This window comes from Megascapheus bottae, chromosome 8 (genome assembly GCF_031878675.1).
Source record: "Megascapheus bottae isolate mThoBot1 chromosome 8, mThoBot2.hap1, whole genome shotgun sequence".
In the NCBI taxonomy this organism is placed as follows: Eukaryota; Metazoa; Chordata; class Mammalia; order Rodentia; family Geomyidae; genus Megascapheus; species Megascapheus bottae.
The window spans coordinates 205925-229554 of NC_143516.1; the positions used below are offsets into that span (position 1 = coordinate 205925).

Genomic DNA, 23630 nt, shown 5'->3' on the forward strand with positions numbered 1-23630 from the left:
AAGTGTTAAAGTCTCCCACTGTTATTATGTCAGGATCTATGGTGTTCTGTAAGTCTAAGACGGTTTAATGTACTTAGGTGCCCTATAGTTTGGTACATAAATATTAACTATTATAATTTCCTCTTCATGGATCATTCCCTTCATTAATAAATATGTAATGTCTTTCTTCGTCAATTCTTACTGATTTTAATGAGAAGTCTGTTTGTTTGTTTGCCAGTTCTGGGCTTGAGCTCAAGGCCTGAGAACTGACCTTGGGTTTTTCTCAAGACTAGATAAAGCTCTACCACTTGTGCCTCAGCACCACTTCTGGCTTTTTTTCTATGTATGTGGTACCAAGAAATTGAACCCAGGTCTTTGTGCATTCGAGGCAAGAACTTTACCACTAGGCCAAACTCGTGGCTCCTGTTTTGTTTTTGTTTTAGGTGGTTTTTTATTTTGTGGTAAAGCTGTTTGTTTATGTATTGGTGGAGTACACTGTGGTTTTGAACTGGTATCCTTGCATTTTTATTTATTTATTTTTATTGTAATACATAGAGGGGTTACAGTTATATTCACCAGATAGTAGATGCATTACTTCTCACACCTTGATACCCCTTCTCATGTTTTTGTTCCCATATTCCTCCAAGAAGTCTTTTTTAACATCCTGCCTTATTGAAGGATGGATTTGCATGAAAGATATTTTTCCATCCCTTCACCCAGAAATTGTGCTTATCTTTCATTTTGAGATGTGTTTCTTGAAGACAACAAATGGTTGGGTCTTGGTTTTTTGATCCAAAATGCTGATCTATGTTGAGGAATTGATGTTGAAAATGTTCAACATTGTATGTTGAACATTATAATAAAGAAATATGTCATGTTTCCTGTTGTTTTCCTATATCCTGCTTCTTTATATGTTTAGTAAATTGGTCTATTGATTTTTGTTTAATATTGTGTTTCCTTGACTTGGATTGTTTTCTTCACATTGTATGGTTCCCTTCAGTATCCTTTGTAGTTCTTGTTTTATATTCATGGATTTCTTTAGCTTTTTTGTTTGTCACAAGAGGTTTTAGATCCACATCAATTGTGAGTATTAGCTTCACTGGATACACCAGTGGGTATATCAGTTTGGGTTGGCAGCTGTTGTTCTGAGCTTGAATTATCCTACGTTGAGCTCTTCTTGCGTTCAGAGTTTGTGTGAAGAAATCTACAGTAATTCCAACCTCCTTTCTGTTGTAATAAAGATCCTCTTTGATTTTGCTGCATTTAACTTGATTCCTCGTTTTTTAGGTATAAAGTTTTCACTAAAATGTCTAGAAGTATATCTTCTTGCATCCTGTCTGCTAAGACTTCTGTATGTCTCTGTGAAGTGAATTTCTCCAACCTTTTTCTTGAGGTTGGAGAGATTTGAGGAATAAGTTTTTCAATGTCTTCAATTTTGAATTCTTCTCCCTCCCTTATCCCTATTATGTGTAACCTTGATCTTTTGGTTAAAATCTGTCAATTTTTGAATGTCTCTTTGGTGGGTTCTGAGTGGTTTTTTTTTTCCTTGCTTTGACTTATTTGTCCTGGTTCCTTTTTTATCTGCAACTCCTTATTTATTACATAGCTTATTCTTTTGCCTATGCTTACAACTGTGTTCGCAATAGGGAGATAGCGCCTTTCATGTCTTCTAGCTCTTTGTTGATGTCAGTCCTCATGGTGACGATCTTGTAAGTTCATCTTTCATTTCCTGCATTGAGGTGTTGTAAAGTTCTTTTTGATGTCATCTTGGATGTCCTGCATTTTCTTCATCCTTTCCCTGCTTTATTCTTCTGTTTGTAGATCTGCCCTTTTGGTTGGTAGTTTCCATCATTAGTCTAATGGTTCTTTTGTTCTCCCTCTCTTCTTCACCTCAGAGTCTTCCTCTGAGGTCTTGGATTTTTTGTTGTCGTTTTTTGTTTTGGTTTGCTTTTTTGGCCAGTCCTGGGGCTTGAACTCAGACCCTGTGCACTATCCTTCAGCTTTCCTCAAGGCTAGCGCTCTACCACTTGAGCTACAGCACCACTTCTGGCTTTGTCCATGTATGTGGTACTGAGGAATTCAACCCAGGTCTTTGTGCATGCTAGGCAAGCACTCTACCGTTAAGCCAAACTCCTGGCCCGTGAATTGTTGGTTTTGAGAGTGCATGCTGTCTTGATCATGAATTTTGTAATTGTTTGCTGTAATTTATGCATCTGGTTTCAGTATTTGTAGAATTTAAGATTAGGAATTAGGTCCAGTGGAAATAGGCTGTGGCTTATTAGTATGTGCTGTGTGTGCCATTGGTGTCTTCTAGAGAAGTATAGGTAGGCTTTTGGGTCCAGCTGAGTGCTGTCCCCAACACTTTATCTGATGGCATTGTGTGGCAGATGCACATAGAGGCCTTTGGGCCTGGTTAGGCACCACTCATGGCGCTGTGGCCTTGGGGAAGGAAGCATCCCACACAAGGATGTTCAGTTAGGATTCTGGGGCCAGCAGGGCATTAGACCCCCCACTGTTGGTGAGGGAGTCCTGCATGGGAAAGCACAGATGGGCTTTGGGAGACCCCAGGCACTATGGATGGTGGTGTCCCTGGCAGTCTTTGGGGGCTTTCTGGGCACAACCCTCAACACTGTGGGAAGGGGCTTCTCATAAAGGAGTGAACAGGCTGGCTTTTAGGTGCAACAGGATGCAGCTGGGTGCAGCTTTATCCTCCCCTCCCCCAGGTGCTTTCCTCCTGAAAATGCACTGGAGATTCTTTGGGCACAGCTGGGCTTAGACCATTGGTGGTATCCCCTTCAGGGGTACAAGTTTGGGCTAGACTGGGTACAGGCAGTTTCCTGCATGTGGGAATGCATGGGGGCGGGGCTTTAAAGAGTCCCTGGATGTGTCTGCTTACTGGTGATGCTGAGATAGATGTTAATACAGAGAAAAAATTATCAGAAGCAGGAGTTTATACTACTAGACTGGAATTAGGGCTGCACTGAGGGCAGGCAGATAGGCTAAAACCCCACAGTGGTCTTTAAGCAAGTCTTTCCATAGACAGTCCTCAGGGACTGCAAAGACTTTCAAATGGCATTCTGCCTCACTTCCAAATATTTATTGATAAGATAAAAAAAATTGGTAAGATAGAAAACAAGAGAAAGAACAAATATAGATAGTAAAAAGAAAAAAGTGCAGGATAAAAACATTATAAAACTATATATTATAAAACTTTATTTTTAGTCTCAGAAGATAAAATTATACTCATGAAAGAAAGATAAAGAGATGTTCAGGGAACAAGAAAGAAATTTGAAAATTAAGAGAGTGGGCCATTTGTTGGTAGTATATTCCTGTAATCCCAGGTCCTCAGGAGGCTGATACGTAAAGGATTTTACTTCAAAGACTCCTCAAAGCTGTCCAGTTGAAAACTAGGCTAGAGGCATGGTGTAAGTGGTAGAGTACCAGCCAGGCAAGCCTGAGGCCCTGAGTACAAAACTCAGTACATAATAAAGAAAATTAGGAAGGAAATAATAAGTAATGAATGATAATAATTTATAAAAGATAAATGTGATCACATCTCAGCTTTAGTGAGCAAAAGAAGACAGAGAAAGAAAAAACATAAGACAAAGCCAGGTGTTGGTTGCTTGTGCCTGTCATCCTAGCTACTCAGGAGACTGAGATCTAAAAATTACTGTTCAAAGCCATCCTGAGAAGGAGAGTTCCTGAGACTCTTATCTCCAGGTAACCATCAAACAGCTGGCAGTTGAGGTGTGGCTGAAGTGGTAGAGTACTAGCCTTGAGAAAAAAGCTAAGGGGATGAATTTACACTCTGACTTCAAGCCCCAGTATAGGCACTTATAAGAAACAAACAAAGCACAAAAACAGCTATTATAACCCCTACAAGAATTAGAAGATTAAACCAAGTAGTCTGACATCTGAAAAATAGGGGTTAAAGGAAAAGTGAATAAAGGAAATGAAGAGAAGGAAATTACTTAAGAAATAATTCAAGAAAACATCCAAGACCCACAAGACTTATTCTTAAGTTGAAAGGGCTTCCAGGTGCCCGACATAAACCTGAAAAGACCCCACAGGATAGTTTTTCACAGAATTTCAAAACAAAAAATAATGTATAAGGAAAACGATTTAAAAATTTCCTGGAAGGAAAAACAAAAAAAATTCACATTTAAGGAATTAGAAATTATATAGTGTGGAAACTCATAAGACTCAAGGAAGCTTTCAAAATTCTGAAGCATTAACTTCAAAATTCTAACCTGGAATTGGTCTCAGTCAAAATTTTACTAAGTTGTGAGAAGTATAAAAATCCTTTTAGATGTACAAGTTCAAGGATAGTCTCTACTAAATACCTTATCTCAAAGGCTGCTCTTTGGCAAAACTAAGAAATGAATCAAGAGGAATATTTTAGGGTATAGAATTATTGGTTCTGGGGGTGGGGGATGGCATGGTACTGGGGTTTGAACTCAGGGCCACAGATACTCTACTACTTAAGCCACGTTGCCAGCCCCTTTTATAAAATGTTATTTTTCAAATACAGTCTTATGTTTTTCCCCACAAGACAGCCTGGACTAACCCTCTAATGCCTCCCACATAGTTGACATTACAAGAGTGAACCACAATGCTAGGCTTTTATGTTGAAATCTTACTAGCTTTTTTCAGGGGCTAGTCTTGGAAAGTAGCTTTCAGATTTCTACCTCCCAAGTAGCTTGGATTACAAGTATGAGCCATTGAGCCTGGCCACAAACTGGAGCCTTTAACTTTTAGAGTATGTAGGCCTCTTGGAGAAATAGCTCCAGAAAAGAGTGTTTGAATTTTAAGAGGGATCTTCAAAGCTTGGTGATGATAATAGCCTCATACGAAAGTCAGTAGGGAAATAAACCAAGCAATTATTGAATCTAGTAAAGACAAAACATTGTACAAAAAAATGACACATAATCACAGGCTCTGCTTCAATTTTGAATAATAATTACATGGTAAATACTGAACAGTAATTTAATCAGAAAGAAAACTCCACTTTTGAAAAAGGAAGGTAAATATGTTTGAATCCCACAGAGATCTAGAGACTGCACAAACTTGGAAATAAAGACCGAATCAGAAACAACTTTTCATAATGTAAATAAATTTCCAAAAGAAGTAGCAAAACAAGAAATTAATTTTAAATGCAGCAAAATTGAAGTGGGAACTTTATTATAACAGCAAGTAGCTTAGAGATAAAGTGAAGATACTGGGAATAAAAAATATGTGGGTAAAGGCTATATTACAAATCTAGAAGTACTACTTGAAATTTTAAATATATTACTTTGATGAAAATATTTTAAAAAATTTAGCTGGGCATGGTGGCTCACGCCTGTAATCCTAGCTACTCAGGAGGCTGAGATCTGAAGATTAAGGTTCAAAGCCAGTAGGGTGAACTAAAGACCATGAGACCCTTGTCTCCAATTAACCACTAGAAAACAGGAAGTGGTGCTGTGGCTCCAGGGGTAGGGTGGTAGCCTTGAGCTGAAGAGCTCAAGGACAGGGCCCAGACCCAGAGTTCAAGACCCACGATGGAACAACAACAACAAAAACATATTAAAGAATGTAAAGATGTTAAACAGTACAAGTGGTAGGGAGTGCCACAATTTTACTCAAAACTAGTCTTTGGCAGTGTTCACCGAGACTCATCTCAGAATCTCAGGTAAGTGAGACTCATATCCAGTAAACTCTCACCCCCCAAAAGCCTGAAGTGGAACGCTGGCTCAAGTGGTAGAACACTAGCCTTGAGCAAAAGAAACTCAGGAACTGTGCCCAGGCTGTAGTCTGTCCTAAATTCAAAAGCTTTAAAAAATTGTTATCGCTTTAGCTTACTCAACTACTACTTCAAGGTCTCTTTTTTTGAGAAACTAGAAGAAAATTTGGTCATAGAAATCAGTACAACATTAGAAAAAAAAAAGCAGCCATTCTTCAGGTCTTCCTTGCCTCCTGTTTCACATCAGAGACAGTCTTCCTTTCCCATGCCTTACTCTGCCCAATGTACCTGGGAGAGGACCTAAGAACAGACAATAGATGTACACAAAAGAGAATAATAAAACAGGAAAGAGGAAGAAAAAAGTGGAAACCTGTAGGTCAAATCTGGAAACTAAGGAGAGCAAACAGCCGAAGACACAGGAGAAACGAGACAAAATGGGGTGGAGGTCTAGGAAAACTTTCTTTTGGTAATAAGATTCTTTTAGCATGCTGCAAGATTGCCATTAGTGTTTTATTTAGATGAAGAACAATTTATTTTCAACAACTACATGAGCCTAAGATTTTTAGTAACAGTTTATCAGAAAATGGGAAAGAAGAAAAACAACCATGAAAATATAGTTGGTGCATATTACAGTTTACAAGCATGTTTCACAGCTTTATTTATTATGTCATCCATAAAACAAATAAAACATGTTTCTTCTGATGGCCACTGATGGTGTGTGACTGTCTGGACTTGTAGAGAGCACTTGATGAGCTAGTATCCTGACTGGGGTCGAGCTCACCAACTACAAGAGCAGCAGTAGAGCCACGTCTGTGGACTGGGTGATGCGGCCAAGCCACCCGCATTCAAATACCAACCCTCGATCAGATGTGATCAGGCATCACAGGCGGTGCCTCTCCTAGCAGTTAAGTGGGGAACAAGAATTGTCTGTTACTTGCAGCCCAAAGTATCTTGTTTCAGCATCTTCTCAAGAAGGGGCAGTGCTACAGAATTTGGTCTCTTTAAAAAACTAGAAAATTGATTTAAAATATGAAATAATGGTTTTTGAAAAAGAGGCAACAGGATGTAAAGGATGAAAGCCTGGAAAGGAAGAAAGCAAATGAAGTGAGATTAATAACTGTCTTAATTTCTGCCTAAATATGAGAGAAAATCAATGACACAAAAGATTAGTTTTCTGAGGAAATTTATAAAACAGATGAACCTGTGTCTTCACTGATCATCAGAGAGGTGACAACGGCGACATATGCCAACAGTGGAAGAACATCACCCACAGTAAAGAGATCAAATAGTTGAGCAACTTTGGATGGATAAGAAATTCCTTGAGCCAGGCATGTTGCCAGACCTCACCAAACTAAAAGTAGAAATAAACAACCCCGTATTCACTAAAGAAATCTTCATCTGTGAGTATGAACCTCCCATAAAGGAAATGCCAGGCACTTACAGCCTCAATGGTGGACTCTGTTAATCTTGTTCACACCTTCTAGGAAATGACAAGGCAGGAAAGCCTTCTGTGACTGATATTATAACTCCTCAATTTTACCCCACAAGGCTGGTGATCAGTGAGGGAATGATCAGCTTTCTACTTCTTGCCAAGTCTGACCAAATCTTTGGCCTGAATGGCAGCTGGTTGGCCAAAGAACTCCATCTTGGGAATGAGTGAAAATTGGCAGGTTATATCCTTGGTAACACGCACATTACCTGGAATCTTCACAAGAGAAGGAGTGATCTATATCTCTTCAATTTACAAGAACAGGGGTAGCTCCAACCACGACCCTGGAAATAGGTCATAGACTGCTTATTCTAAAGGTTAGGCACCCCACTGTGCTCCTGAAGGTCACAGTGATCCATGGGCACTCAGCACAGGCAGCCACAAGTCACTGGTGCTAGTGAGTGGTGCTCATGCTACTCCCCCCCCTCCCCCCATGTCCATTTTCCTAACAGAAAATATTACACTTTGAACAAGACATTGTTGGTGACCCAGGCTGTCTTCATTCTGTGCTTCCTGATGGAAGTGGTAAACTGGAGGAAGAACCAAAGAGACAAGAAGAAGGAAAGCTTGAAGCATGAGGAATGTATTTTGAGATAAAAGTGCCTAAAAATGCCTAACACCCCCTTATTTTCCTCTCTAGTACTAGGACTGTTTATCGGGGTCCCCTTCTCTACAGCCAGCTTACTGGAGTAGAGCTTTGCAAAGCTTGTCTCCTAGCAGCAGAGCGCAGAGTGCCCATTCATATGACAATGGACTGGATGGAAAGGAGAAAGAGAGTTTGGCTTGTTTAAACTGCCTCTGTCTTCATTCACAGCCTGATGTCCAAGTGCATTGTGAAATTTACAATGGTGCTACAGGACTCATTGTGGCCGAAAACAAATCAAAATAGAATAAGGGATGCTAAGATAAAAGAGTCCTGCAACAAAATTGCTTAAAAAAAAATCCAAGTCTTACATCTGAGATTTATGTTACCTTTTGGCTTCATGGCCTATTGACCAGTATTTATAATAACCGCTGGGGTTTAATAAACGAAGATACATGGGATCTCTATGTATACTTTTAAAAGAAGCCAGAGAGGGTGAGTGTGTGGGTTGCTTTGGAGGCTGTTGAATAATTATTGCTCTTTGTTTGCACAACATTTGGGGAGCTACATCCACATTTGGTATTTATTTTCCTTTTTACACACAGGCACCGGCCATGCCCCAGAGCTCCCCAGGCTGAAGTCCTCCCCACTCACCCACCCCCTGCCCGAGCGACCTGAGCCGTCGGGGGCCGGCCCGGTGCGGCGGGCAACAGGTGGAAAGTTGAATAACTTCACACGTTTTCAGCAAGGCAGTGGGCGGGAGAGAGGCTTTTGGAGCTGATTTAAGGATTAGATCAGATGTTCTTGCTAGTGAAAAATTAAACAGCCCAGTGCTCTGGGGAGTGCAGATTAATATATTTAGTGACTCTCCGCACACAAAGGCCGCTCATTGTGCCCCGCCTGAATGCCTGTGAATGGGACGGAGCATATGCGGCCTGTCGCCGCAGGTGCCCACATCTGTTCCCCGGGCAGATGCTCTCAGAAAGGGGCGCGCGCCGAGAGCGGCCGCGGTGAGATGCGTCCAGCTGGGTGGGCAGCCAGCCTCGAGGGCCGGGGCGGACAGCGCCGCGGCGGCGGAGCGGGGGCGGCCCCGGCCCCCGCGGCCCCTCCACGCGCGGGCCCGCCCCGCCCCGCGCCTCGGGAGCCGAACCCGCGGTCTCGGCTCCACGAAGCCCGCGGAAGCGCGGCCGGAGAGCAGCCGGAGCGGGGCCGGAGCCGTCCGCGCAGCTGCCGCGGTAATCCGATCCCGGGACAAAGGCGCGCCCGCCCAGGTAAACACGCGCTTTGTCATGGAGATGAGCCGGGCGGCCGGCCGCCGCCGCCGCCGCCGCCACCGCGCGCGGCCCGCGGGGGGAGGGCGGCCCAGCGCGCGGGGGGAGGGCGGCCCGCGTCCGCGCCGGCCGCCAGCTGAGCCACGCGACCCGCCCTTTCTCATGCTAATCAGCACATGCCTTTGCAACCGGGCGGACCCGCGCCCCGCCCCGCGCGCCCCCCCTCACCCCGCGCGCCCCTCGCCCCGCGCGCCCCCCCACCCCGCGCGCGCCCCGCGCCCTCCGCCCCGCGCGCCCCCCCGCCCCGCGCGCCCCCCCACCCCGCGCGCGCCCCTCCGCCCCGCGCGCCCCCCCGCGGCCCCACGCGCCCCTCCGCCCCGCGCGCCCCCCCACCCCGCGCGCGCCCCTCCGCCCCGCGCGCCCCCCCGCGGCCCCACGCGCCCCTCCGCCCCGCGCGCCCCCCGCCCCGCGCGCCCCCCCACCCCGCGCGCGCCCCTCCTCCCCGCGCGCCCTCCGCCCGCGCGCCCCCCCGCGGCCCCGCGCGCCCCCCCGCGGAACTCCAGAGCCGAGACCCGGCTCCCCGGCGCCCGCGGTCCGGAGCAGCGAGCCGGGCTGCCGGCCGTAATCGAGGCTCTGGACGGACTGTTCAGCCATAAGGAAGCGTTTCCCTGGGTTCGAACGTGAAGGTCCAGACGTGACTGCAAGGAAGGCCAAGCCGGGCTCCAGACACACGCGTGGGTCCAGAGAACAGGAGCGGGCGGCTGCCCCAGCGCAGCCTACAAGATTCCTCCAGTTCTGGCCCCCAAACCCGCCGAAGAGAATGGGCAAAAGGCGTTGGAAGAGAAGTGATTCCAATACCAGTTAATAAACTGCCTTCCTGTCCCTGTGGTCCCAGTCTCTCCTCCTCCTCCTCCTCTTCTTCCTCCTTCTCCTCTTCTTCCTCCTCCTTCTCCTCCTCTTCTTCCTCCTCCTTCTCCTCCTCCTCCTCTTCTTCCTCCTCCTTCTTCCTCCTCCTCCTTTTCTTCCTCCTTCTCTTCTTCCTCCTCCTCCTCTTCTTCCTCCTCCCCCTCTTCCTCCTCCTCCCCCTCTTCCTCCTCTTCTTCCTCCTCCTTCTCCTCTTCTTCCTCCTCTTCCCCCTCTTCCTTCTTCCCCTCCTCCACCACCTCCCCACCTCCTTCTTTTTTTTAAAGAAGGTTGGCATGTTTGAGCAACACTAGATTTGCTTCCAGGAAGGTTTCCCCGCCCCCCCCCTTTAATCTTGTTGTTCTTAACCCTGATTATTCTTAGGAATGCCTCTGTTGGGTTTACTGTATTTAGTTGGTCTAAGAAAACACAAACTCAAGTCTTCAGACTTGTGTACACAGAAAACGGAACCTGTGCCTGACTACAACCTGCTGGTGCCTGTTTTGGGTGCTGTAACTACAGTCTGCCCAGTCCACAGCAGTGCCTTCACACCTACACCTGGAGAATCCAGAAGGAGCTGGAACAGGACTGGGTGGCCAACAGCCATCCACAGTGTCGCCAAGGATAGACAGGCCTAATTTGATAAGATGATGACAGGGAGCGTTCACTCTCGTGTGGCCTCATACGATGAGGGAGGTAATCAAGACTAATAGCAAATGTAGAACTCCAGATGTATTTGTTGTAGCCACCATTCTTATTGTTCAACCTGAGTTACCCTAGCCACGCAGGCCATGGGTTACACGGCTGGAAAACAGACACACAAGCACCAGGCAGCAAATTCCTCCATCCACTCCAGTATCTGATGTAATGGGTGTCTTCTAAGTACTAATGAGCCTTACTTTGTACAGTAAATTTGCTGAGACATCAAAAAGTATTTAAAAGAAAGTTTCCTGTTTTCTTCTAATGGGCAAGGTAAGGATTTATGGTGTGTTAGGAGGGGGAATCTGTTTACCAGGGCCAACACTTTGGCAATTCTATTTAACATACTGTGGCTTAAGCTCTCCTGCATTTGGGGGGTTCCCAGTGCTTAGCTGTGGGAGTATAGAGACATGCAGTTAGGGAGTGAAAAAACGCCATTTGGTTTGGAGCAGATGGCTGGCTAGGGGGCTGACGCGTCTAAAGGCGTGTCATCCCCCTCCAGCTCGAATCCCTAAGGGCTCCCCTTGTCTTCCCAATCAATGAAAATTAAAGTGCAGAGAAAGGATGAATAGTTGGACCTCGAGTCTCTCCTTTGTTCATCCCAGCTACTGGTGTGCAGGAGTTAAACTACAACAGGCCCCTATAGAAACACCCAAGTTAAACAGTCTCCCCGTTAGCTCAGCTTTTGAAAGAGAGGGAAAAGAGGAACCAACTTGGGGGTTGAAGACTGAGAAAGAAGAGAGAGGAGAAGAAGGAGGAGGAAGAGGAGGACTGGGAAAAAAGAAAAAAGGGGAAAGAAGAGCAGGAGGAGGAGGGAGAAGAAAGGGGGCTTTCTGCTTGATTTCCCCAATACAGAATCGCGTGGCATAAATTAAGTTGGAAAAGAATGAACGCTTTGGGCAGGATTCTGATGGATTTTACGATGCCTTTCAGTTCCGCTTTGCTGCTGTAATCGAGAAATCTGTGCCATGTCAATTTAACAAATACTAGGTGCTAAGGGGGGGGGCGTTAAAGATTTGGGGCAAGCCCCCTCTCCGCAAGAGTTAAGCCTTTGCGCGTGGAACTTTTTATTTCCAGTTTTCTAAACAGGCATTCACTTCCATTTTCTAATTAAAAGGTTCCTGATATTTTATTTCTCCCTGAAATGTGCGCACAATATTGGAGTATAGATCCTAACCGCACATTCCTTTCGTCTCTGTGCATCCCCTCCCTCCCGCTCTGGGAACACTCTCACCTAGTGCCCCTCTTATCCCAGCCTCTGAGCCACAGGAACAGAGTTCTCAGTAGCTTTCAGAAGTAACATCAACCTAGTGAAAAAGGGATGCTGACACTAGGTGGCAAGATTAAATTACGATTCAAGCTACCCAAGCCTTGTGGTGACATAATAGCAGGTTCCCACAGCGCTGGAAAAGGACTGGGACTCCACCAACTGCACAGGGGTGGCATTATCTCTCGAAGCCTCCATTTATTCTGTACCAAACAACAGGCGTTCTTGATGGGGTCTGCGCTTGCTTGGCATCTCACCTCAGCCTTGAACACCGCATGTGGCGTGTGGTTAACTCTTTGGCTGTCCCTGAGGCAGCGAGTGAAAACGGGAAATACAAATCCTTATGGACTCCAAAACTTTAGAGGCATTTGGAAGACACGCAATAGAGATGGGCTGGGTCGCCCGAAAAGGAGCCGTGGGGCTGCGATTCCGGTTGCCGGCCGTGCAGAAGCCCCGTCCAAGGCTAGTACAGCCGGCTGTGTGGGTCCCGTCGCCGCTGGGTGTCTGGATGGTTGCGGACCCCCCTTTCCTGCATATCGTACATAGAGATAAATGACTCGGCCTGCATGCCAGGGTCCTCTGTCGGGACCCCCACGAGCCCCAGCTCCCACAGGAGGCGCCGCCGAGGGCACGCGGGCCTTCTCCACAGCCTAAGGACTCGGCTGCCGAGCAGCTGCCCAGGGATGGCGTGGGGGCCGGGAGACAGCCCGGTGCTGGACGGCGCAGGCGAAGCCCGCGAGCCGGCGAGGTCCACGTGCCGCCAGCGCTCCCCACGAACTCGTTTCCCTCCAGGGCAGAGGCTGTGGCGTGGGTTCGGGCCGCGCGCCGCCGCGGAGCCGGGCCGGACGTGGCCGGGGGCCGGGCGCGCGGAGGGGAGCTCTTCCCCCCGCATTGTGCAGGGAGCAGGTGCTGTCTGCATTACCATACAGCTGAGCGCACAAAGAGCCACTGATTCAGCCTCGCACAATAACAGACTGCCTTAATGACAGCCACGCGAGCGACGCGCACCAAACTCACTTTCACCGAGCCGAGGGAGGCCTAGGAAGGGATCCCGGGGCCGCGGGGCCGGAGCCGGGACGCTGGCGGCCGCCGGGAGATCGCTCGGGGGAGGGGCGCGTGCGTGCTCGGGACGGAGCAGGTGGACGCCCCGGGCTCCCCGGGCCCACGGACCCGCTCCCCGGGGGCGCGGGAGACGCCGGAGGCCCGGGGCGCGGCGGCCGGGTCCGGCGCTCCCGGAGGCGCCGTCGCCATCCGCCGCCCGGAGGTGCGTCGCGCCCCGTCTCCAAACTTCCCGAAACTGCGGCCGCGCTCGGCACCCTCGGCCCTCCGCCCCGGGCCCCGGACCACCAGGCCCCGCCCCGCGCGCCCGCCCGCCCGCCCGCCCTCGGCGGCGCCCGCCGGGGAGGAGGGGCGGCCGCGGGGGACGCGGGCTGAGGCCTCGGCTCCCCCCCCCCCGGGCCCGGGGCCGCGGGAGGCCGGGCGGCTCGGGCGAGGCCGGCGGGCCGGGCCGGAGGCGGCGAGGCCCCGGGCCCCGGAGCTCCGGGCCGGAGGAGCGGGGAGCGTTTTCAGGAATGTAAATGAGCGCGCCCGGGGCGGCGCGGGCGGGGAGCGGGCGCCGGGCGGGGGCGGGCGGTGGGGGCGGGGAGAGGGTTGCACATTTTACAGCTCACTGACCATTTGGCGATCCATTGAGAGGAGGGTTTGGAAAAGTGGTTCCTTTGTGACAGCTCTCGCCAGATTGGGGGGCTGCGCATTTGCATCTCATTAGCCATGCGGGCGGCCGGCGGGATATAAGGGGCGGCCGGCGCCGGCCGGAGCCAGATCTCCGGCGCGCACCCGCGGACACCGGCCCTGCCCGAGAGCCGCGGGCGAGGACGGGCGCCGCTGCGGGCCTCCGAGCAGCCTCGGCGCGACTGGCCGCGAGACGCCGCGGAGACTCGGACCCAGGAGCGCCCGCCGAGTGACACCGGCCGCGAACCCGCGCGCGCCGCACGCTCGCCCCGCGGGGCCCCGGATGACCGCCTCGCCCGCCCGGGATCTCCAGACCGCCGCCTTCGAACCGGCTCCGGGGGAAGCGGCCGCCGCCGCCGCCGCCGCCGCCGCTCCCCGGGAATCCGGCTGACCCGCGGACGCCGCCTCCGCTCCCTTTCTCTGCTCGGCCGTCCCTCCTCCCCTCCCCCTCCCTCCTCCTCGCCCCCCTCCCGCCCTCCCTCCCTCCTTCCCTTTCCCTCCTTCCCTTTCCTTCCTTCCCTTTCCTTCCTTCCTCCCTTCCTTCCTCCCTTCCTCCCTTCCTTCCTTCTTTCCCTCCCTCCCTCCCTCCTCTCCATCTTCCCTCTCCCCTCCCCTCCCCTCCCCTCTCCTCTTCCCTCCCCTCCCCTCTCCTCTTCCCTCTCCGCCTTCCCCCACGGAGAGGGTTAAGGCGAAGTCGGGAGGCGGCGACCCTCACCTCCCGGAGGACGCGCGGGCGGAAGCCGGAGGCGGCCCCGGCCCGCAGCCGTCCTTCCCCGCGGAGGCCGAGAGCCTCGAGCGGCAGCCATCGAGGGGCGGATCTCAGGAGCCCCCGAAGCCGGAGCCCAGGCTGTGCCCCGTGCCCGCGCGCCCGGGGCGCCGGCCGTCCCCGGCCTCCGGCCGCCGCGAGCACCGGGCCCGGGGCGGGCGGGCGAGCGCGCGCCGCGGCGCCATGGGCCGTCGGAGCGCCCTGGCCCTGGCCGTGGTCTCGGCCCTGCTGTGCCAGGTAGGAGGGCGGGGCCGGGGCGGCGGGGCCGGGAGGCCGGGGGGCCGGGGGCCGGGGCCGGGCGGCCGAGCGCGGCCCCCGCCGCCGCCGCCCCGCCGTGCGCGCTGACGGACGCCCGCGCCCCGCGCCCCGGCCCCGCAGGTCTGGAGCTCCGGCGTGTTCGAGCTGAAGCTGCAGGAGTTCGTCAACAAGAAGGGCCCGCCGGGGAGCCGCAGCTGCTGCCGGGGCGGCGGCGGGGGCGGCGGCGGCGGGGGCGCGGGCCCGCCCTGCGCCTGCAGGACCTTCTTCCGCGTGTGCCTCAAGCACTACCAGGCCAGCGTGTCCCCGGAGCCGCCCTGCACCTACGGCAGCGCCGTCACCCCGGTGCTGGGCGTCGACTCCTTCAGCCTGCCCGACGGCGCGGGCCCCGACTCCGCCTTCAGCAACCCCATCCGCTTCCCCTTCGGCTTCACCTGGCCCGTGAGTGAGCACCTGGGCGCGCCGGCGGAGGGGCGGGGGGGCGGAGGGGCGCCTGCTCCCCCGGGGAGGGGTGGGAGACCCTCACGGGGAGGGGCAGAGGTGCCCGGGGCGGTGGGGGGGCGGAGGGGCGCCTGCTCCCCCAGGGGAGGGGGTGCGGAGGGGGCGTCTGCTCCCCCGGGGAGGGGCAGGGGCAGAGGTGCCCGGAAGCCTTGGAAGGACCCTTGAACCCCGGGCATCCCGAACGGAGCCGCTGAAGGAGCCCCACGCCCAGGGGAGTGCTGGCTTCCCTGGCCAGGGGCAACCGCAGGCCCAGCCCCGAGGTCCCACTCAGCAGCTGCCCTTCCACCAGCCCATCCCACCCTCACTCCCTCTCCCTTCCCTCTCTCCCTCTCTCCTTCTGTGTCTCTTTCTCTCTCCCTCTCACTCCCGCTCATATATATAATATCCTGTACTGACAGGCTGAGGAAGCACATCAGGAAACCACTCTTTAAGTTCTTCCATTTCCGCAAGGAAAGTGAGAGTGGGTGACACCCTTCCCTTCTGCTCAGACAAAGATCTGCTCCGGATCTGCTTGTCCTGAATGCTTTCAGTTTTTGCTTTTTAACGTTTGCCCCTTTCTTGCAGGGCACCTTCTCTCTGATCATCGAAGCCCTCCATACAGATTCTCCCGACGACCTTGCAACAGGTAAAAGCAGAGTACCAGCCCCCAGGGTGTGCAAACTGCTGCTTCTACCTCCTTGATAGATGTTTTACTCCCTTCTCCCTCACACTGGATGCCTTTCATTCTGCCCATGCCCCACCCAGTAGAGGATCTTTGGTCTCTTTCCCCATGCCAATAACATCCTGCTACCCTCTGGCCCCTCACTAAGTTTCCAGCCTCTGAGGCTACGTCAAAACTAACCAGAACGTCTTCTTTCTCTCCTAGAAAATCCAGAAAGACTCATCAGCCGCCTAGCCACACAGCGGCATCTGACGGTTGGTGAGGAGTGGTCTCAAGACTTGCACAGCAGTGGCCGGACAGACCTCAAGTACTCCTATCGCTTTGTGTGTGATGAACACTACTATGGGGAAGGCTGCTCTGTGTTCTGCCGCCCTAGAGATGATGCCTTTGGCCACTTCACTTGTGGGGAGAGAGGGGAGAAGGTGTGCAACCCCGGCTGGAAAGGCCAGTACTGCACAGAACGTGAGTGTTTGGGGAAGGCCACCTCCTGGGGAATTGTTTGTGGGGGGGCATTCTTGAGCCCACAGGATCCCTGCAGGATCACTGGATTTAGTGTGAAGGCAACAGTAGAAGGCCTTCTGGTAGGGAAACAGAGCAAAAGTGCCTTGCTGAGGACATAAAGCCAGCCAGTAGCACGGTCAAGGTCAGCTCAGGCTTTTAACATCCAAGACTGTTTATCCATTATAGGAAGCTGCCTTTCTTCATCAGGGAGGAGTTCAGAGACCAGGCCAGGGGTCAGGAAGTAGGGCTGTGCTTCCCTCAGGGTGTGTGCTCTGGCGAGGGAGGGGAGGAAGGAAGGGAGGAACTGAGAGGGGAGTATGTAAGGGTACTAGCTTCCAGCACAGCTTTTGCTGTGACAGTGTCTCATTGGAAGGGCTCCCTTTTCTCCCTGGAGTTGAGACCTGCCCACAGAGAAAGCCATTTCCCAAGATTGCCTGTGAGGCTTAGTATTTGTGCTGTCTTAAGGGGAAGTCCTCATTTCTCTGGCTGTGGACAGCTAGAGAAATGTTGAGATTGACCTGCAGGGCTGCATGGGTGAAGGGCACATATGCCCTGTCTTGTCAGATTGCCCACTGCACTCTGCCTGCAAAGAAAGGTAGTTGCTGAAGTCCTTAATGTCCGTCCATGAAGTGCAGGGGATCAGGGCCACAGGGTGGCAGGGGCTGCTCTGTCTGGGGTTCACAGGGACCTTAGAGGGCTCTCTTCCTAGCCTTCTGAACCTCATCTGCAGTCTGAAGGCATTTCCCTGCAGTCAGGGATTATGGACTTTGACTGTGAGGCTCAGAACTTTGGGCAGGGACTTGGGAGAGAAGGGATGCAGTCCTTACTTTTGGTTTGTGCCTGGGTGTCACTGTTGTTCTCCTTCCCATCTCCTCAAGGGCTCTGGAGCTCTTTGAAGCCCACCCTTGGCCTGAGTTGGTTTTGTTTTCTTAGGAACTGGAGGTCTGCTAATTAATGAATTTTATAACTGGGAAGTAGGCTAGTTCAGTACTTCGCTCCCTCTGGGGCCTCTTCTACCTTCACTTTCTTCCGCTTACGGTTCTGGGGTAGTCAGACATCTGAACTTATTTTTTGTTACTCACACACTGGAGTCTTCCCCACCCCCACTAGCTCGTGCCATAGATTAGATCTCTGGGGATAGGCCAGAGGGATTCCGTCTGCTCCCATTGGCAGGAGTGTGCACACATGCATGTGTGTGCCCTATGCACTCAAGCGCACCAGCCTGCACACACACCCCACAGGCTCACACTGGGGCTGTGGGAGGGGAGGGCACGGGCGGGGTGGCATTGTTGCGCTGGGGCAGCTGCGGGAGGGAAGAGACAATGGAGCAGCTGTCCTGCCCTGCACCCTGCACACCAGCTGTCCACTCTTATCTGCACACACACTTTCTGGGATATTAAGAGCTGGAGCTTTGTGCATAGAATTGGGAAGTGGGGGAGGGGGGAAGACTTCTGACCCTCTCTTAGAAGAAAAGGAGATGGGGTGGGGGTAGGGGCTTCGTAGAGCCCTTTTGTCCTGGAGCCACTGTGTTAAGAAGAATGCTCATCCTAGGATTGATTAAAGTCAAAGCCACTAGCTAGGGTAGGCCAGCACTCTGTGGCCTGGGATCTACTCAGCTAGGACCCACAGAATGAAATCACCTAGTTTTGCTCCAGCACCATTAGGTGATGCTGGGGGAGGCCCTAGGAGGTGGTTTAACCTGTGCTTCATCTGCCTGCAGCAATCTGCCTGCCAGGGTGCGATGACCAGCATGGATTTTGTGACAAGCCAGGGGAATGCAAGTAAGTTTGCAAAGTTGTTTCGTTTTTGTGGTTGTTGTTAACTTGTTGTTTTTGAGGAAGGCTTTTGCTATATAGCTCAGTCTGTCCTGAAACCCACTGTGTTGCCTAGGCTGGCCTTGAATGTACTAAACCCTTTCCTCAGACTCCCAAGTGCTGAGACTTATAAGGGTGGGCTATCTACTGTAGCCCACTCACTTTTTCTTTCCAGCCCTTTATTCCTGTGGAATTTGTAAAGCATCTCTTAAAACGTTAAGATTTGTTGAGTAGAGTTGTTAGTCTGTTTGAAGTTTTGGAAATGTATAAAGGCACAGGTTTGCCATTCATTTAAGCGCCTTGTGATTATGACATACGTATACAAGCCACAACTTCAAAAATTGTTACAGAAAATGAGAGTTTGCATCAGCCGCCCTTAGACCTTGTACATGTCAGGGTCAGTCAAGGTACTCCCTGAGGAGCCTCTGTGGGGGCGGCCCAGATCGGTGGGGGTAAACATTCAAGGTAGTATGTTCTGCCTTGCCTGCTGGGGATAGCTTCTAGTATACGAGAAGGTGTTATTGCGAATCTAGGACTTGTCAGCATCCATGGGATTGCATTCTGCTTTTTCCAAGGTGCAGAGTTGGGTGGCAGGGCCGATACTGTGACGAGTGCATCAGATACCCAGGCTGTCTCCATGGCACCTGCCAGCAGCCCTGGCAGTGTAACTGCCAGGAAGGCTGGGGGGGGCTTTTCTGCAACCAGGGTAAGCACCTCCTCCTTGGGCTGTCTGGTTCCCACCAAAGCAGTGCTGGACTTGCCTGGCTCTTTGGACACTGGAAAAATAGATTTCTTCTTGCATATTGACCTTGAGCTCTTTCTCTCTCTCTCTTCCCTGTCTCCACCCCGGGCAGACCTAAACTACTGCACACACCACAAACCCTGCAGGAATGGAGCCACCTGCACCAACACAGGCCAGGGGAGCTATACGTGCTCCTGTAGGCCTGGGTACACAGGTGCCAACTGTGAGCTGGAAGTCGATGAGTGTGCCCCCAGCCCCTGTAGAAATGGCGGGAGCTGCACGGTGAGTTAGTCACATGCACCCATCTTGTCTCAAGCCAGGAACCCTGGTTTTAAATAGAAAGTTTAAGTTTCTTGGAGCATCTTTGGAAAGCTGTGTGCCGTCTCTCTGTGTAGGATCTTGAGGACAGCTATTCCTGCACCTGTCCACCTGGCTTCTATGGCAAGATCTGTGAGCTGAGTGCCATGACCTGTGCGGATGGCCCCTGCTTCAATGGTGGGCGATGCTCCGACAACCCAGACGGAGGCTATGCCTGCCGCTGTCCTGTGGGCTTCTCCGGTTTCAACTGTGAGAAGAAGATGGACCTCTGCAGCTCTTCTCCCTGCTCAAATGGTGAGGGGTGGGGTGGTTGCTCATGGTTGACAGAGCCCAGTCAGAGGCACTCACCCTCCCCTGTCACCTGGGTTCCTGAATCCCACCACCTATGAAGTGAGAGTCCTCAGTGGAGGCTCTGTTAGTGAGATGGGAGGGATGTGGGCAGACAGGGACATTTGTTCCAGCCTCATTCTGTAGGGATATCCCTGGCCAAGTGGACACACTTGCTCAGGGTCAGTGCTGTTCAGGATCTGGGCCTATCGATGGCTCTGCAGGCTCTTCTCACAAGTGAGTGTAGCCATAGAAAGAAGATAGCCTAGCTCTGCACCGTCCTACAGCAAAGTAGCATGGAATGTTGTTGTGTGAACTGTGAGCTACTTGCTGGCATACGATGGGGTGGGAGTCCAGTTGAGCCCTGAGAGGAGCCCTGAGAGGACGTTGGGCCAATGAATGTCCCCCCTTCCTGGCTGTCCTCTAACCCCTTTTTTCCTCCTTCCTTCTTGCTTTCCTGCCTTCCCCTCTTTCTGCCTTCCTTCCTAGCTTCCTTCCTCACTTCATTCTTTTCTTTCTCATTCCTGTCTTTTCTTCTTTTCCTCTGCTTTTTTATCTCTCCCTCCTTTCCTCTCTTCCGCTCCTATTTTCAGTCCTGGTCTCACTAATAATGTAGCTATATGCAAAACACTTCTTTAAGCCTTAGTCTCCCTCCCTGAAACTTAATCTGGTGCTTCTCAGCATGACTATGGTAGTCAGGCAAAATACTTTTCATGGTGCCTGTCGTAACACTCTGATCAGGCTCGGTGCTGGCGCTCACACATGTAATTCTAGTTACTCCGGGGGCTGATACCCGAGGATCACAGTTGAAACCCGAGTGGAGTCAGCCTTGAGCCAAGAAAAAAAGCTGAGTGTGGTGTCCTGAGTTCAGATCTCACTATCAGCACATGCACGTGTTCATACGTACATACACACACACACTCACACAGACTTCTAATATGTGGAGCTAACCTTGGACTCGTATTTGAGGTGCTAGGCTAGATAGCTCTTAGCTGTATTTCATGTGGGTTGCAGGCTGTCTTTGTGCTTTGTGTGTGACAGACTTGTTGGCACAGCATCAGGAGATCTGTCTAGGGAGCACCAGTGAGCTTGCACCCACGTGCGTGACTACTCCTGACCTGTGTTGTAGGTGCCACCTGTGTGGACCTTGGCAATGCCTACCTATGTCGCTGCCAGGCCGGCTTCTCTGGGACACACTGTGAGGACAACATGGACGACTGCGCCTCCTCCCCATGTGCCAATGGGGGCACCTGCCGGGACGGTGTGAACGACTTCTTCTGTACGTGCCCGCCCGGCTACACAGGCAGGAACTGCAGCACCCCTGTCAGCAGGTGTGAGCACGCTCCCTGCCACAACGGGGCCACCTGCCACGAGCGAGGCCAGCGCTACGTGTGCGAGTGCGCCCAGGGCTACGGGGGCCCCAACTGCCAGTTCCTGCTCCCTGAGCCGCCACCGGGCCCTGTGGTGGTGGACCTCACGGAGAAGTATGTGGAAGCCCAGGATGGGCCGCTCCCCTGGGTGGCTATGTGTGCGGGGGCGGTGCTGGTCCTGGCGCTGCTGCTGGGCTGTGCTGCCACCGTGGTCTGCATCCGGCTACGGCTGCCAAAACACCGACCCCCAGCGGACCCCTGCCGGGGGGAGACAGAGACCATGAACAACCTGGCCAACTGCCAGCGTGAGAAGGACGTCTCGGTCAGCGTCATCGGGGCCACACAGATCAAGAACACCAACAAGAAGGCCGACCTCCAGGGGGACCAGGGAGCCGACAAGGGTGGCTTCAAGGCCCGGTACTCAGCGGTGGACTATAACCTTGTACAGGACATCAAGGGTGATGAAGCCACCACCAGGGATGCACACAGCAAGCGGGACACCAAGTGCCAGCTGCAGGGCTCTGCAGGGGAGAAGTGCCCCCCAGCAATCAGGGGGTGCGTGCTGCAGGCCGGGCAGGAGGGTGGGAAGGCCACTCTGTGCTCTTGTGAGGTCCCTGTTTGAGTACAGGCTCCCTGTTTATCGTGATTCTGTGGTTTTTTCTTTCAGTGGGGAAGCACCGGAAAGAAAAAGGCCTGAGTCTGTCTACTCCACTTCAAAGGACACCAAGTACCAGTCAGTATACGTCATATCAGAAGAGAAGGATGAGTGTGTCATAGCAACGGAGGTCAGTGTCTGTGGCACTTAGCAGGGATGCGGGTGGTGGGGAAGGTCCATTGCAGTCTGTAGCTAATGTCCTGTTCTGTCTCCTTGGCCCTTCTAGGTGTAAGATGGAAGTGATATAGCAAAGTTCCCATTTCTCTTAAAATAAGTAAAATTCCAAGGATATAGCCCCAACGAATGCTGCTGAAAGAGGAAAGGGAGACCCCAGGGACTGCTGCTGAGAAACAGGTTCCGGCCGAGCTGGTTCTCCTCCTGGAGTTCGCAGAGGCACCCAGCACGCCTGGCCCGTGGGCTCTGGGCGCCCTTGCACTGCCTGCTGGATGTTCCCTTGCACTATGAACAGTTGCTTTTAAGAGTATATATTTAAATGGACGGACTTAATACGCATAGGAAGCATGCACTGCCCATGTGTCTATCTTGGATTTTTATGAGCCAGTCTTTTCTTGAACTAGAAACACAAACTGCCTTTATTGCCCTTTTTGATACCGAAATGTGTTTTTTCTAGATGGAAAAAACGTGTGTTATTTTTTTGGACTTGTAAAAATATTTTTCACAATATCTGTAAAGCTCGAGTATTTTGTGATGTTCGTTTTTTTATAATTTAAATTTTGGTAAATATGTACAAAGGCACTTCGGGTCTATGTGACTATATTTTTTGTATATAAATGTATTTATGAAATATTGTGCAAATGTTATTTGAGTTTTTTACTGTTTTGCTAATGAAGAAATTCCTTTTTAAAGTATTTTTCCAAAATAAATATTATGAATGACAACTGGCAGATGTGGGCTCTCCCATTGCCTCTCCTCACACACCCATGTCAGAAGCCCCTGGGAACGGGCGTGGCCTTGATGGCCTGTGTGTTTGCCTTGGGTCCTGTCCTTTGTCTTACATGAGTTTCCCTCCTCTGTCCTCTTGGCACCTTTGTGAAGCCTCTTTCTGAAACAGCCAGCTGTGCTTCCCAGTCACTCATTTAAGTGCTACTGAGAAAGTTCAGAGCTTGCTACATTCTCTGAACCTTATTGATGGTTGGTTGGTTGGTTAATACTGGGACAAAGCCTGGTTTGGTGTAACTGTCCACAAGACATTTCTGTATTTATGGGACAAAAGCTTTTTCTCTTACGAGGTTACTTATTCACTTGTGAATTTATTCCTAGTTAATTCACAAAGTTAGCTGCTTTCTCATTTAAGTGTAGTTGTGATGAGGCAGATAATCATGATAAATTCACTCTTAAGGGTTGAATGCCTATTGTGTACCAGCCCCATTAACCGTGTTCGGCGAGTTACCTCACCAGTAGTTTTCCTACATTACAGATGAGGAAACTGAAGCTAGGGGAGAGGGGAGAGTTACTGGCTTCAGGTTTACCACCGGCCACATCAACATTAAGATACAAGCACGCTGGGAAACCATACATAGTTTAATCATTCATCACTGCTTGTCAGAGACTTAGTGTCTAACTGCTAACGAGACTTCAGACTACTGCATATTGCTGGTTCAAAGTGTGCAGATGTGAGCTCTGTCAGTTGGCAATTCATAATGGGAACATGGGGATTATTTCTGGGGCCTAAGGGGACATGCAGTGGGACAGAGGAGACTCCTTGGCTTGGTTAGCAAAGGAAGAAGGCAAGCCTGTCTAAACAGCACCTTCCGTGTTCGTGTGAGTGCCCTGAGGTCTAGCATGCTTGAAGCGCGCGCGCGCGAGAGAGCACCACAGAGAAGCCTAAATCCTTGTTTCCAGCACAGCACAGCCCAGCCCTGTCCTTGCCTGATGAGTCAGGCTTTCACTTTGGAATAAAACTTAATGGCAAGGATTTCTAGTGACGTAGTTTCACTTTCCTAGAATCCAGGGACCCCTCTATCCTCAACCTCTCCCTGGCTTATTGAGGTACAGATTCATGTACCCCAGAGTCCTAAGGTAGCTTTTGCGGGCTCTCTGTGTCTAGGGACTAGT

The 23630-nt window shown here is 51.5% G+C and overlaps 1 protein-coding gene across 1 annotated transcript; it reads left to right on the forward strand.

The window, feature by feature from the left end:
- The first annotated feature begins 14576 nt into the window (after positions 1-14576).
- Positions 14577-22453, forward strand: Dll1 (delta like canonical Notch ligand 1). The gene is made up of 11 exons (XM_090337798.1): positions 14577-14647; positions 14789-15106; positions 15731-15791; positions 16032-16289; positions 18049-18109; positions 18718-18848; positions 18997-19166; positions 19280-19496; positions 20659-21454; positions 21567-21684; positions 21781-22453. The coding sequence occupies exons 1-11, from the start codon at positions 14594-14596 to the stop codon at positions 21784-21786; spliced, it is 2190 nt and encodes a 729-aa protein (XP_090193924.1). The 5' UTR covers positions 14577-14593; the 3' UTR covers positions 21787-22453.
- Positions 22454-23630: the final 1177 nt, after the last annotated feature.